At 51.9% G+C, this 16,020-nt stretch overlaps 1 protein-coding gene across 5 annotated transcripts in view; it reads right to left on the bottom strand.

Moving 5' to 3' along the window:
• Positions 1–16,020, bottom strand: part of TBC1D14 (TBC1 domain family member 14) — a 111,974-nt gene that overhangs the window by 25,795 nt on the left and 70,159 nt on the right. For all 5 annotated transcript variants that reach the window (XM_030314266.1, XM_030314267.1, XM_030314265.1 and 2 more), the window contains 5 exons: positions 8,857–8,975; positions 6,783–6,865; positions 5,503–5,620; positions 3,471–3,577; positions 372–452 (listed from right to left, as the gene is read on the bottom strand). In XM_030314266.1, coding sequence (XP_030170126.1) covers positions 372–452; positions 3,471–3,577; positions 5,503–5,620; positions 6,783–6,865; positions 8,857–8,975 — 508 coding nt within the window. The remainder of the gene's footprint in view (positions 1–371; positions 453–3,470; positions 3,578–5,502; positions 5,621–6,782; positions 6,866–8,856; positions 8,976–16,020) is intronic.

The following is a 16,020-nucleotide window of genomic DNA, read 5'->3' as shown; positions in this document are numbered from 1 at the left end:
TCATGTGGCAAACGTGCAGTGCCCCATCTCCCTGGGGTAGTTCCCATAATCCTGCATGAGGCAACCCTGGACCAGCCCCTAGGGGCCAGCCTGCCGGAAATCACGTGAACAGTGAATAAAGGAAACCCCCCGGTTAGGACCGGCCCTCTTGCACGTCTGGACACAAACACCCCGCAGGAACTGGTAAATGCTTTCTCCTAAACGTTGTTTCTTCAACTTGTTTGCTCTAAAAAAAATCCCTTTTCCTGTGAAGTTTTTTTGTAAATTTGCACCAACCACCATGCCTGTTAAGTAAACTCTGTTGGTTATGTAACAAATAAGGACACACGTAATTGACTAAGGTGGCCCGCACGACTCAGAGCCACGTATACCTTCGTTCTCCGCTTCGGAGCCTCCTGTGCTGAAGGACCGCCACCTCTCCTTGGCTCGGGCAAGACAGATGTCAAAGAGCTCTGGAAGAGAAGCCTCCGGGTAAGTGTCACATGCACATGGGAGTATGTCTCCTCAAAGGAACCAGAGAGGACACTGCTGCCTGTTCAACCACAGACCGCACACCCATTCAGCCACGTACACAAGTCCCCCCAACGCGGCCAACGACACCACCAGGGACTAAGAAAGAACACACGACAGACCACTTGCCTGGCGCCTACTTAAATTACACAACCCACCCATACAATGCTTTCGTGTCAGACTTGTTTGTGGGTCTAATGCCTCTAGCAGGGTGAGCTCCTCAGAGGCGAGACCACAAAGGTCTTTCGCTCATTATGCGTCCAGAGCAAACGGCGCCGGGACAGACACAGATCAATACAGTCAATGGGTATCTGACCGATGGAGGGAGGCAGAGACCAGGGGAAACCCACTTGGTTTCAGACAAGGACAAGATGAAACCGCTACCCTCCCCGGCCCAGCCTTCCTAATCTTGCTGCCTGAAGCGGGTAGGGGCGGGGCAAGCAAAATGGGCAGAGGCCTCAAAACCTACAGGTTCTTGCTGGCGGGGCACCACCAGGATGAGTCCCCACAAGGCAGGCTCCAAATCGCCCGGTCCCGGTGCTGCCCGGCCATCCACGTCCGGATCACGGATGAGCACCAACGGATCACTAAGACTTTACCTGCAGCTACCCAGAGAACTTCTGTGACCTTATTTTCCCCACCGTTACCTGCAGAAAATAAGGCAGAAGACCACCTCTGCCTTCCAGACAGCACATGCTATTTTTTAAAATATAAGCCGAGAGTTCCAGTTAACAGTATGATGCTCCAACAGGTGAGATCTTGATTAATGACCTTTCTCCAGCCTCGTCAAAGATCTGAGAGCCAGCATGCTAGTGGGCCGGGGCAGAAAAGGGTATGACTGTGAAATGTAACCTCACCCTATCATCGTTAGACAGGAGGGTGTGGGGAGCCTCGGCCTGCTCTCACTTTCCAGGAGGTGGGCCCAGCTTCGGTCACGGTAGCAGAAGACGGACGAGAACGGCCGCGTGGCCCCTGAGCACAGGGAGCCCCTTCCCAAATGAGGTATGTGACAGTTAAAGCACAGACGCCAGCAGACTCACGGGAGGATGGGTCAAAGGGTCAGGGTTTTAAAAAATATGATCTCCGTGGCTTTACTCCTGTGTCTACGGGGACACCTTCTTCCCAAATCCAATTTCGGAGCACAAGCCTGACTTCCCTAACAGCGGATTACTTCCCTAATAACTAGTATCACACTGACTTCCAGTTAAGTGTCCAGTCTCACAACCACAACCTTTAAGAGCAAAACTCCAGGCCTTCCCAACTTGGGAACGCGGGCTTCAGAGTCAGGCAGGGGACAGCCTCCACCACACACGAGCGTCTGGGGCACAGGATGGCCGTCAATGCTCTGCAAGACGTGCAAGCAAAGAGTCTAATGTGATGTCCGTCCTGGACAACTGGAATTCACGACCATCTGTGTTCTTACACTGGCTTAGATATTCAGTAAAACGAAGACCAGGTAGAGCCCAATAGTTGGCATTCGTTCATTCAATGCACCTGTCGTGTGCAGAGCACTGGGCTGGGCACAGGTGACACAGTGGAGAGCATGACAGGCGGGACCCCAGCTTCCTGAGCACCAGCTCTGGCGGGGGCCACGGACGCTAGGCAGCTCCTCAAGAAAGATGCAATTTAAGTAAAATGAGCCAATATCAGCATTTAGATAAACTTTCAAGGTATGTAACTGATTAATTAGCTGTGTAGCCTAATCTGTTCTGATATGGTCCACAGAAGACTCTAATTCAAATAAAATCTACCCAGGCATCAACGAAAACCAGACACACACACAGTACTCTGTACCACAATCGGCCGTTGAAAGAGTTTAGAAAGTTTTCAAGAATAAGGACCCGGATAATCGCTCAGCAGTTCCTCCACACCTCTACCTCTGGGGAAGCTCTTAACAAATCAGTTGCTACAGATTAAATGTTACACATCATCGTCTCACATGAAGAAGGTAGAGTTTTGGTTGGTATGGGTTGGCCAAAAAGGGAGCCTTGAGGACATCACTATATATAGAAACCAGTAACCATCCACTGCCTGGCCAAGGCCACGATCATGGAGAGAAGATGAAAGTCTTGTAAGATTAAAAAAAAAAAAAAAAAAAAAGTAATAAATAACACGAGCCCTAGCTACACAGAGAAGATCCAAATTAATCTGTTTTCAACTCCAATGTCTTCAACAGGGTAAAAACCGCCACCATCAATTGCACAGGCATTTCCTGGGCACCAATACAAAGACGACGAGGAAGCAGCTCCAGTCTCAGCAGCTGAGACCGCAGCCAGGGAGAAAAGGAAGAAATAGAGACCACCATCTGTCAAGCACGTAATCGTAAGTCTCTGAGCTCCTGGCGTCCATGGCCCACTGCGCGCACAGGCTCACTGGGCGATGGGCTCAGAGCGGAAGGGAGCCCACTGGGCGCCGCTGAAGGAGGACAAGGGCCAGTGCGACACACAGGGCATCCAGCGAAACAAACAGCCCTAAGAGAGGGGAGTACGCATCTCGAGGTCTCCTCTGGCACAAGCTACCGGTGCCTCAGGGGCCCCTGCGCACAGCAGCCGTCCCTCTAAGGTGCCTGGAACAAAATGCTGCAAAAAGCCAACAATCCCCCAAATAGGATGCCTCCACAGAAACCCTGTCATGTGCCCATCAAGACGTGCTGTCCACAGGACTCTGACATGCCCCAGCCCGCCGATGCTCTGACACCCTGTCTGTCCAGGGAGGAGGACCGGTATCGGGAAGAAGGCAGTTGTTTGCTCTGAACTACCAGGTAACTGAAGCAGCTAGGAGTGACCCCGGCCTCCCGGAGGACGGTCACCAGACCTCTCACAAGACACGGCTTCACGGCAACGGCTGCCTTTCTTCCTAACAGGCCAAAGGGGACAGGAGAAGCCAGAAGGCTGGGGGTGGAGGCTGGCGGGGGTATGACAAATGGATTCTCCAAGCCTAGGACCACGCAAGCTACTCACCATGGGTGATGTTTAACTCGTTGCCAATGGCTAAGCTCCAGACTTTGCCTCTCACACTGGGAGGGATTCCCTGCCACCATAAATCTCGAACTTTTCTAGAGCACCACCTGGACAAAAATGGAAGCATGAAATTATGAGTTTGTTCTCAATGAAGAAATCTGTTTGCCCGTGTGCCTAGCCCCAGACCACGAGAGCGGGGGATACACAGTCACGTGGTACAGCCCCTGCCCTCAGGGAGCCTGCAGCCCAGGGTTCCAGAGGCCAGGAGATCAACAACTGGCTTCCACTGGGCAATGGCTGTGACAGGTGCGCCAGGGGCCCCGCATGAGCAGGAAGGGCGCTGCAGCTCAGGGGACCTGGGGTGCTATTCTGGAGCTGAACCCCGAGTGACCAGTAGCAGGTGAAGCAAACAGAGGCTGGGAAGGGCTTTCTGAGTGGAAGGCACAGCGACAAGAAATAGCCTGGCCGGCTGCAGGGACTGCCGACAGCTGGGCACGGTGTGGGGGTGCCGGGAGGCAGGGCCGCAGAGCCGCAGGGGAGGGGATCCCAAGAGCCCCGTGGCCGGCCACCGCACTGCTGCGCACCGGCCACCTGGGTAATGAGCTGCCAAACTCCACTGGCAGAGGAGACTCTGCTAACCCAGAACGTTCGGAACTGCACAAAGGCGCTGAGGTCTGCTGGCCGCGACGGACACGCTCTGCCAACACACCGGACAAACATGAAGTGCCAAAGATCCCGCTCCACCCACACCCGCAGAGCCCAGAGCAGATCGCGCCTCTCTGACCCCGTAACGTCCCCGCTAACACCCGGATGGTGAAACCCTCCCCTCCAGGGGCCGGACTGAAGATCAAGGGGGACGGAGCACAGAGGTACCCAGCACAGTGCCTGGAGCCCCGCCGGCGAACTGAATGGCAGCTGTCATATAAACGCACGCACCTAGATCAAGTCAAGCATCGGACAGCGCAGCGCGGACGGGGAGGGGCGGTTCTGCAGCCCCAGGGCTCTGAGCACCTCAACCCTTGTTACTGGGTCCCAACTGGGAAAAAGGGTTTCCCAGCCATGTCCAGCCCAGAAAAGCAGGCTCTGGGAACAGCTTGTTTACCTAGTAGACGTGCTCAACGGCCATCCGACCCCGTGACGAGAGCGAGTAACAGCCGGGCAAGTGCCAGAAACAAGTCCCCAACATCCTGCCACACGGTTCAGTGGGAAGGGACAAGAGCTGAAGGGAAATTCGCATCCAAGCTCCCCGGCATCCCGGCTAACGGGCTGAGGCCCGAAAGGAGGCACCGGTCTCTGTGTGTGGCCCTGGGACTGCTGTCCCCTCTCCATTCTCAACACGCAGGAAGAAAAGATCTACAGCTGCCCCTCTGCTGTTAAGATGACTGCAGCCGCCAGACTCTGCTGGGTACTGGCCAGCGTGGGGTGTCGTCAAAGAAGACCCGGTCCCCATCTTCAGAAAGAGGACTATAGACACGTGAGCACACGGATGCAGCAGACCCAGGGGTCTTCTACAATCACCTGGGCAGGAAAGTTTTCCCCAGGGAAGTCTCAGCTTTAAAGAATGAAGAAGTAGCTGGATGAGGAGTTACAGGGCAAGAGCACTCTAGGCAAAGGACATGGAACATGCAAAGGCCCTGCGGCTCCCTAAGAAAAGGGCTCATCAAGGAAGGAGAGCTGGAAGGTGAGCCTACAGATAAAGCAGCGGGCTATCTCACAGAGGAATTCACACCGTTCGCGGAGTAGCAGGAAGTCACGGACACTCTATACAGGGAGGGACACAGACCTGGGCTTTAGAAGATCCCTCTGGCTACTGAGCACAAGACAAACTGGGGGTTAGATGGGGGCTGTCACGGGGTCCAGGCAAGGATCGACAGGACGCAACCGAGGCGGGGAGGGAGACTCCAGGCCACGCAAACATATTAGGTAAATTCGCCGAGGGCTGTGACGGGAGCTACAGTGAACAGCACCGCCAGCTACAGGTGTCAGAGAGGAGCGCCTGGTGGCCTGGCAGCCCGACTACGCCGCGGCTTACATTGTCTCCCAGTTAGGCAAAACCTCGTTGTTCCAGGTGAGGACGGCGTTCCCGATGCTCTCCTCCAGGCGGCACCTCTCCTCCAGCTGCCTCCTTCTCCGCTGCGCCTCCTTCAGCTCTGCCGACCGCGACCGGAAGCAAGAACAGAGCACCTGTTAACTGACACCCACCCTGTTCACGCCGCGTGACTTTCCTCAGGGTCACGCTGCGAAGCCGCCACAGGCCTCTCTCTCTAGACCCATTTCAGGCTCACGGAGTTTCAAAAGCTCAGGTGTCACCCATCTCTCGGGAAGCTTTTCAGGCAGAGCACACGTACGGAGGCGGTACTCACGTAAGAACACAGTTCACCGATCAAAAAAAGAAACCCGTGAAATCCACCGCCTGGTCAAAAACGGGAACGTTACCGGACCACCAGAAGCCCGTGGCCCCTGTCCGATGCCCTTCCCAACAGAAGCCCCAGCCTCGCCCCCCTCCTGGTGTGTAAGCAGCCCCCCCGAGAAATACCCTGCATCTTAACTGACACATCCTTTCTTGTATTTTTTTATGGTGGTAAAACACCCAAAACAAAATTTACATCCTAACCATTTTAAATGTAGCATCAGTGGCACTGAGTATGTTCACGCTGTTACGCAGCCACCGCCATCGTCCGTCTCCAGAACTTTCCCGCCTTCCCAAAATGAAATGCCACACCCGTTAGACACGGACTCCCGTGCCCTCCTCCCCCGGGCCCCACGTTTCTACTTCCATCTGTGTGTCCTTCAGTGAGTAGCCTCTTTTACTGAGTGTAACGCCCTCCAGGTTCGTTCCTGTGGTAGCACGCCTCAGAATGTCCTTCCTTCTTACGGCTGAATTAATATTCCACTGTATGGATGGGCCACATTTTGTTGATTACGTATACTTTTCAAACACGCTGGACTCCTAGGGATTTTAAGTGTTGCAAGGGATTTTATCAAATCCAATCACATCTTCTTGTAAATAAGGAAAAGAGAGCCCAGGGAGGGGAGGAAGTCTGCGCATCACCACTGGCTGAAGCTTTCTCCAAACCAGCACTTTCACCCTGCACGGTCTCTTTTCTTGTGTAAATTCTATTACCTTGAATAAAGCTACCGGGAACGGATGGTTAGTAGAAACATACACTTTTGATGGAAAATTATAAACTTCAAAACATTGAGACATTCCCCAAGGTTCAGGATGTAGGGCTCCAGAAGGTAAAAAACTCTCCAGAAAGAGACAAAAATCTCGTGCTGTCTTACACAACTGACACGCAAGAATCCCGTTACCTCGTTTTTTGGCCTGAACCACCATTTCTTCATACTGCTGCCTGTGTTTCTGGGCTTCTTCAGCTGGCTTCGCTGGGAGATTTCTTGATAGAAAATAAACAATTTTCACCATTTTAAATAGCAAACAAAAGTCGCTGAAAAACAAAACTTTCAGAATGACTTACTAAAAAAAAATGACACACTCAAAGACCAAAAAACTACAGTTGTTACAAAGACACAACAATTTCATAAACTAAACATACTTACAGACGCTAAAACAAGCTCACTGTAAACAACCTGAAGTACAAAGATCACTAGAAAGAAAAGAACGATTGCCCACGGTCCCAATAAACACTTCACCTTTTGGGATTTTTCACCCCAGTCTCCAAAGCAACTGTGAGCTGACAACGCACTAGTTAACTGTCACGGTCACGGTGAACCGGGGGCCCTCCGGAAGGGTGGCACACGTGTACGAACACGTTCCCGGGCCAGTTTATCAGGGGCACAAGGTCTGTTCGTATCCGCTACTGGCTCATCTGTTTGGTTTCTTTTTTTTTTTTTTTTTTTTAATTTTTTTTTTTCAACGTTTATTTATTTTTGGGACAGAGAGAGACAGAGCATGAATGGGGGAGGGGCAGAGAGAGAGGGAGACACAGAATCGGAAACAGGCTCCAGGCTCTGAGCCATCAGCCCAGAGCCCGACGCGGGGCTCGAACTCACGGACCGCGAGATCGTGACCTGGCTGAAGTCGGACGCTTAACCGACTGTGCCACCCAGGCGCCCCATCTGTTTGGTTTCTTACACACAAATGTGCACCACAGTTCTGAGCACCTGCATGGGGTGTGCAACTTCGAATCCTGGGTAAAAACACTAAAATGCAGGCTCCTTCAGGAAAGTGCGGGAGAATCTGCTGGCCCTTGACAAGTGGGAGGCGGCGAGGTCTGGCTGGTGCACCCCGCGTTGGGGCACATTCGGAAAGAGCCACCGCCCTGCTGCAGGAGGGCACGGTGCTATCTCCCGGAGGCCACCGTTCTGGGAGCACTGCTGGAGCGGTGATCCTCAGTGGGCTCTTTCCACGTCTCTGTCCACCTTCCTAATCCGGCACTTCAGGGATTCTCTCCCCGCCCACGACATACCCACCAATTCCAAGGACCGCGAGTTAACACCAGAAGACGCATTTCTTCTTTGGATTTTATCAGTTTTAAATTTCAGAATGGGCGGGGACCCAAGGGACCGCTGCTCTACAATCTCTCTTTCTCCCTCTTTTCACAGCTGAGGGATCTTTCTGTTCAAGCGCAGTGTTCTATGGAAGCTCGACACTGAAGCGAGGTGAGCTGCGGCCTGTACCTCCCTAAGGTCTCCAAGTGTGGTCTGTAAACCCGTCCTCAAAACCGATCTCATCCGTCCAGGGACACTAGAGGCCCAGAGAGAGGCGGGCCTGGTGAGATCGCTGCAGGGTCCAGGGCCTGTCCTACAGGACTGGGGCGCCCCTGCAACACCGCCTGTGTGCTACGTACACTTCCCGGGGTTCTGGCAGTTACAAGCTGGTCCACAATTTACAATAGCTACTTAAGTATTTCTAAACGCTGAATTAAAATGAAAAACCACTTGAATGGAAAACCCGGAGTCAGAATTTCTGTGTTAAAGGACAGTTTTCCAGATAAGTTCTTTTATTATTATTATTATTATTATTATTATTATCAGAGAATGCATGTCAATGTAGGGAATAAAGAGGAAATGAGGAAATGAGCATTTCTAATATGAAATATGGCTTACTCTTCTCCCTTCTGGTGCCCCCAGCCCTTTTCTAGGGTAAGCTGTACTTATCTACTAAAGCAAACATTCTAGAGAGTCTTTTAAGACTCATGCTGGTCTTGGGGCGCCTGGCTGGCTCAGTCGGTTGAGCGTCCGAATTCAGCCCAGGTCATGATCTCACCCGTTCCTGAGTTCAAGCCCCACGTCAGGCTCTGTGCTGACAGCCTAGAGCCTGCTTCAGATTCTGTGTCTGCCTGGCTCTCTGCCCCTCCCCCGCTCATGCTCTCTCTCAAAAGTAAGTAAACATGAAAAAAAAAAAAAAGAAAAGAAAAAGACTCACGCTGGTCTGTCTTCCAGGATGAGTGCGGTGGTAGAAAGTGGCTCAAAATCAAGATTCTTCCTCACATTCTGCTTCGGAGAGGGCGGCTTGCTAGGTCGTCCAGCCTTGTCTTCATATTCCTGGGACAAAGAAACAAGGGATACCTGTGGGCCTGGCCAGCTCAGGTGTCATGGCGCCCTTCCGAAGGCGAGAAAGCTGTTTTGTAATCAAGTCTTTCACGTGATTTTGAGGATAATGCACTGAAACCACTTCCTTTTCAGAAGGAAGAGCCACCCACTAAAGGGGTCCCACAGCCCCGTGGGGAGAACCGTGCCCCTCCCCCGCGCCGGTGGGGGAGCCGCCGAGGACCGCCATCCCAGCAGCCCCTTTAGAAGGGCCCACAAGCCACCTCGGGTGTCCTCCGCTTCTCCTGGGTTAAGAGGCGTATCTTCCGGCTTCTGAACAACGTCAAGTTTTACTGATGATTGCAGTGGCCGCTGGGAAGCTCAGAGCCAGAGCAACAGCCAATTCCGGCACTCATGTGATCCCCCGGCTTCATCTCATATACCCACTCCCGACCGAAACCTCAAACCCACTTTCTTTTGTCTCATCGCATTTTACGTATTTTTGTTGGCTTCAAATCGCTTCTGTGATGGAAGAGGTTAAAAATTTTTTGCAGAAGATGAAAAAGCTGTTTCACTTTACATACATAGTTTTCTAACTGAAATCCAGGTGACACAATGTTATATTAGTTTAAGGTGTACAACGTACCAATTCCACAGACAACTCTGTGTTATGCTGTGCTCACCTCGCGTGCAGCTACCGCCTGTCCCCACACAGCACTAGGACAGGATCACTGACTCTATTCCCCGTGCTGCGCGCTTTGTCCCCATGACTTACTCGCTCCACGGCTGGAAGCCTGTATCTCCCTCTCCCCTCCACCCATTTTCCCACCCCCACCCCCTCCCCTCTGGCCACCACCAGTGTGTCCTCTGTATTTACAGATGTTTCTGCTTGTTGTTTATTCATTTGTTTTGCTCTTCACATTCCACACATGAGTGAACTCATCTGGTATCCGTCTGACTCATTTCACTTAGCATAACACCCTAGGTCTATCCATGTTGTTGCAAATGCTGTTTCATTTTCTTTTTTAAAAATTTTTTAAAACGTTTATTTTTTGAGAGAGAGAGACAGAGTGCGAGTGGGGGAGGAACAGAGGGAGAGGGAGACACAGAATCCGAAGCAAGCTCCAGGCTCCAAGCCGTCAGCCCAGAGCCCGACGCGGGGCTCGAACTCATGAACCGTGAAATCATGACCTAAGCCGAAGTCGGACGCTTAACCGACTGAGCCACCCAGGCGCCCCTGTTTCATTTTCTTAAAAGCAGAAACATAAAAAAATTCTTTAACATCTTTGTATGAAGCCATCACTGCAAGCTGTTACATAAATATTTGTGCCATGAACAGCCTCTCAACCCCTGGGTAACTAATCTGTCCCACGGACTGCAACCACAAAAGCTTAGTCACATCTGGTGACCCACATTCCAAATGCCCAAACAGGAGAGTTCAGGACAGTCAAGCAAGTTGGCACCAAGGAGTCCGGTTTCTGATATAGCGCGCGCGCGTGTGTGTGTGTGTGTGCGCGCGCGCGTGCGGGTACCCTTAGCCCTCCACAAAACAGGAAAAAAAAAAAAAAGAACCAATACTTTCTGATTGCCTACTATAGACGAGGCTCCCGGGACCCTCACTTAAGGGAAGACAATCTAATTGGTAAGACAGGACAAACAAATGAATAGTTAACCTAAGACTTAACACCCATTCTAGATAACAGAAGCAGTACCCCAAGTGGAACGCAATTAACTGCTAAATGAATTTTATTAACAGCTGCCAAGGAGGGTGTTACTGGTAAAATTATTTGGCAAACGATTCTTCTCTCAGCTAGAGAAGCCTATAGAGGCTTCTAAGAAGTGGAGAGGAAAATGTCTTTCCTCAAACTACGTAAGCTATGAGAAGAGAGTGCACGGAGAAGCAGGTGGGTGGGGCTGTTCTGTACGTCTGGATGGACAAGATTAGATGACATCACTGTGTACTCTAACTTAAAATGGTTCCATTAAAATACTAAAACGACTTCTGCCTGCCCAGACCGAGAAAACAGACTCACTTTTTCATCGATTCCACATCTGATCACATGCGGTCTCGGGCACTCGGCTGCAATCTAACTTGACGCCAGGCACTGGAAACTTCAAATCTAGCACCTAGATGCCCAAATCTTGAGTTCCGTAGACAATCTACCAGAGGCTGTATGTTAAGAAAGATTCTGAGGCATGCTGCATTTTAACAAGAATTAGTAACGAATGCCCTGTAAGGCCCTGTCTGGTGACCATGGTCTAGTGACCTACATGCCAAGGCCAAAAACGACAAGCCCCAAGTTAAATGTCCCAGAACGTGGACACCCGTTTCCATTTGCTGTGTGTGCTTTACACACACTGTGTCACTTTATCTCGGTAACAATCTCTGTGGCAAGGCTCCCCCCCATTTTATAGATAGGGTAACTGAGGCTCAAGGTGAAGTGACTTACCCCCAAACACACAGCCGGCAAGGGGCTGGGGCTGGCCACTCCGCCACTCTGTGCCAGCCCAATCTCTTTTTGACTATACTTAAACCGGTGTGCAGCTTTAGAGGGAAAAGGCTACTTGGGTTAAGTGTGGCCTCTGGAGGCAGACAGGTACGGGAGCAAATTCACCACCAATACCCAGCCGTGGCTTCAGGCAGAACTTAGAATCCCTGAGCTTCGTGTCCACATGTGCAAAAAGGGAAACCGTACTGACCAGACAGCGCTAAGGAACAAGGAGAGGCTTGGTGCAGAGAAAGTTCTCGATAAAGGGCAGCCCTGGTTGCTGAGTACCATTATCCTTAGCCCTGAAACAAGTGCATAATGCACACGTGCGCGCACACACACACGCACACACACACACACACCCCACCTCTAGGGCCAAGCAACCAAGTCTACAAACAGCACAGATACAAAAAGCAGTAGAATTAACCAAACGCCTTGATGCATAACCAAAAAACATCAGATCTCTTCAGTTAGCGCTCAGAAGCTCTTTACACCAAGTGGAAACAGACGTTAATGAGCCAAACGCTTGGTGAGGATTTTACACACACAGTGAGCAGAACCTGGCCTTCACGCCAGCCCTCTGAGGAGCCGCCTCCGTCCCCAGGCCACAGAAGGGAAGGTGGAGACCCAGAGCCGTCAATGACCGGCCCAGCCAGAGCAGAGGAGCTGGGGTCAGAAGTCAAGCCTCTGGTTCTGCAGTCACACTTGCCACCACTCTCCGGAACTCAGGCGAGCCACTCACGGACATGATGCAGAAGTAATTTAATCATTCACATCCCGTCCAAACAAAGCCTCCAAGCATGACAGCAACCTGTAATACCGAATTAAGGGCAGGTGCAGGGCAAACACTTTTCTGTTTTAGTCACATAGAGCACTGCATGATTTAAAAAAAAAAAAAAAAAAATTGAGGGGCGCCTGGGTGGCGCAGTCGGTTAAGCGTCCGACTTCAGCCAGGTCACGATCTCGCGGTCCGTGAGTTCGAGCCCCGCGTCGGGCTCTGGGCTGACGGCTCAGAGCCTGGAGCCTGTTTCCGATTCTGTGTCTCCCTCTCTCTCTGCCCCTCCCCCGTTCATGCTCTGTCTCTCTCTGTCCCAAAAATAAATAAACGTTGAAAAAAAAAAAAAATTGAAGAGGACCGTCCTGCCCATACTTGAAATCCCAGGGAAAGCCTTTCTAGAAGGATATAAATGGTGTCAGCAACGGTTTACAGGTCACATGCTACACCCTGTTCCTCCAGAAGTTCACACAGAGGTGTCTACAAGAAGCTCATTTTCCAAACGAGACGAACCGATTTGAGAAACTGAGGACTACTGCTCTTTTTTGCTGCCCGACCACCGCCACCGTGGGACACATGCAGGGTCCCGAGAAGGGCCCGTCCCAGTGGGCTCCGCCTCAGGGCCCAGCGTCCCCAACTGGCCGAGGCTGACATCTAAGGATGTGAAGGAGCAGACGCGCACACTGGCCAAGACGGGCCTGGCTCCCTCACAAATTGGTGTGATCCCAACAGACTCAGGAGGCACTACCCAGGTACATTCTGTGACAGTCAGTAACGTCCCAAGAATTCCCAAGTCCAAAGGACTTGCTCTGGATCTACCTGAGGATGTCCACCATTTAATTAAGAAGGCTGTTGCTGTCTGAAGGCGTCTCGAGAGGAACAGAAAGGATAAGGATGCTAAATTCCTACTCATTCTTTTTTGAAAAAATTTTAAATGTTTTATTTATTTGAGCGAGAAAGAGAGCGAGAGAGCATGAGCAGGAAAGGGGTAGAGAGAGAGAGAGACACGGAATCTAAAGCAGGCTCCAGGCTCTGAGCTGTCAGCACAGAGGCCGACGCGGGGCTCGAACCCACGAACCGTGAGATCATGACCTGAGCTGAAGTCGGACGCTTAACCGACTGAGCCGCCCAGGCGCCCCTAAATCCCTACTCATTCTGACCAAGAGCCGTATTTACTGGTTGGCTCAATAATCGTTAAGACCTAGCAAGTCCTTCCCCCAGTTGGAAATATGAGTCACTCACAGCCTCTGCCCTCATGGCATAAATTTGTCTGCGCACTCGAGCAAATAAGATCATTGTTTAACTAGGAAAAAAGAGAGGACTATTCACTCTAAGGATCCTTCAGGGGGGTGTGGGGGGAGGGCAGTGAATAAAACGTCCCTAGAAAAACAACTTTCAGCCATGAATGATTAGCGTTAGGGTCGGCACGTGATGGGGCAAGAGCTAGGTCTCTGGAAGCAAAAAGAGTGAGTTCGAAGCCTGGCTCTGACCTGAGGCGAGTCCTCTCTCTCCTCGCTCAGCCTGCTTCCTCACCTATGAAAAGGCATCAAGTGTGAAGGCTCCTGGGAGGAGGAGGTGAGATGAGGTCCGTTCAGTGGCTGAAGCATGAGCCCTTTCTTTGGGCCAGGCCCAGCCTCAGGCCAATTTATCATCATAAAGTCCCTTCCCTTCTTGGGACCCTTATGGGATCAAATTTTGATGAGCCTGCAGACTACTCAGTATAAATCACCTGTTCCAGTGACAGCTAGAGTGCAACGCCCTGCACGGCCCCAGCGGGAAATGAGAACAGAGTTCTTCAAAGTTCTGGTGACAAATCAGTTTAAGTGGTCATGGTAACATTTTTTTTCTTTCTTTTTTTTTTTAGTTTATTTATTTTGAGAATCCCAAGCAGGCTCTGTGCTATCAGTGCAGAGCCTGACACGGGGCTCACACTCACGAACTGTGAGATCATGACCTGAGATAAAATCAAGAGTCGGGGGACGCCTAACCAACTGAGCCACCCAGGTGCCCCTGCAACATTTTCTTTCTTTTAAACCAAACGATAAAAAATACAGAATCCACACAGTAAGGACAGTTGGTTTCACTTCTATACCTAGTTATGCCAATGTGCAGTCTCAAACTGTCTAAGCCGGGGCAGGGGGGATGGTGGTGTCAGGTCAAAAAAGCTTACAAGCCACTAATTTGGAAGTCTCTGCCCTGAGTGGCTTACCATGCATCCTGCTGGGAAGACAAGACCGGCACCAGCGAGAGCAGCAAACAGAACCTACTGCACTTAACCAGGGGCTGAGAGGTGGGTGTGGTCCGATGACCTAGCAAAGGGTCCAGAAAAATGTGAGGGCATCTGAGCAGGGCCTCAGCTCCACGCAGGGGCCATGAGCAAAACAGATTCAGCAGGCAGGAGGAAGATGGAAAGGGGCCTTATCTGTGAAGGAACTACAGGGGGCCCGGCACTCGAGGAGACCCAGGCCACAGCCCTGAAGGGCTCTGGTAGGGGCAGTAAGATGCTGGCAGAGGCTACGAAACCAGAGAATGAAAAATGTCACGGGAGAGCAAGCCCGGAGGACAGGATGCCTACAGCTGGGGGAAATCAAGGAAAGCATCTCAGAAAGGGTCCGTATGAGTGGACAGAGGACCAGGGTGATTGGCCCGGAAGCCATGAGGGAGAGGCCTGCGACAACACAGGCGGCGGCCAAGAGACACGCACGAGAGCTGGCTTATTCGTGGGGTAGGACGAGCGCGTTACGTGGGGAATGACGCCGAGGCAAAGCTGTGTTGCTTTAGGTTTTACAGTCTCAACAAGCCGCCTAGAGCTGCCTGGACAAGCCTCGCCGGAGAGGAGCTGCACTGGCACAGAGCCGGAAAGCAAACTGAGTGAGACGTGGCGAGCCTGTGAGACGCATCCCATGGAAGGATCCCCATCGTGGGTGTGATCTGAACGACGTCAAGGGCGAGGAGAAGGGGGACACACTCCTAGGGCGTACAACCTGCCGTTAGGAAGGGAAAAAAAGATGACCTCAACAGGCATCTGTTTTAAGAGGACGAAGAAAAGATCAAGCTTCTCTCTCGAATGATGAACAGGAAGTATTCCGGGTGGGACGGCAGGAGGGGCTGTCAACGCCACTTACAGCCCTGGGAAGAGTGCGGCCAGGAACGGAAGCCCCCGGCTGCCTGGAAATCTACACTTGCCGGAAGGAGAATGGGCCATCAGGCCACACCTGCACTCCAGTCCTTGACTCAACTGTATATGGTACCAAGATCAGCCTTCTCAAAGGAAGACGGACGTGCTGGGGGTATGGCTCCAACAAAGCATGGTGGGTCACCACACGTGGCACCCGTACGACTGACGTGAGCCAGTGTCGATGGCAGCACAGCTGCCACATCTGCAGCGCCGGGGACCCAGGCAGCCTGCAGGGGAAGCACCAGGAAGGAAGCAGGCTTGGGTCTCGACCAGCACCTCCTCAACTCTCGCCACCGCAGCGTGACCTTGAGCGCATCCCTTCACCCTTCCAAGCCCGTTTCCTCGTCGATGGACTGAGAGTGGGTTAACCTAAGGCACGCAGGCACAGCAGGTACCCAGAAAATGGCAGGGAATTCTTACCTTGTCGTGTTACTAAAAACGACTCTTCTCGGCATCTCCCGCCAGGAGGGGTACTTAACAGGGCCGAAGGGAAAAGTGAAGGGCAGTGAAGTGCCTGGAAGGAACACTGCGCTGGTTTCACACTTTGCCATTTGTAACAAGCAGTTCTGGGGGGAGAGGGGCACGGCTGTGGAATCTGAGACGACACCGCTTTGGTTT

The sequence above is a fragment of the Lynx canadensis genome, chromosome B1 (genome assembly GCF_007474595.2).
Source record: "Lynx canadensis isolate LIC74 chromosome B1, mLynCan4.pri.v2, whole genome shotgun sequence".
In the NCBI taxonomy this organism is placed as follows: Eukaryota; Metazoa; Chordata; class Mammalia; order Carnivora; family Felidae; genus Lynx; species Lynx canadensis.
This window is presented reverse-complemented; position numbering and strand designations above follow the sequence as displayed.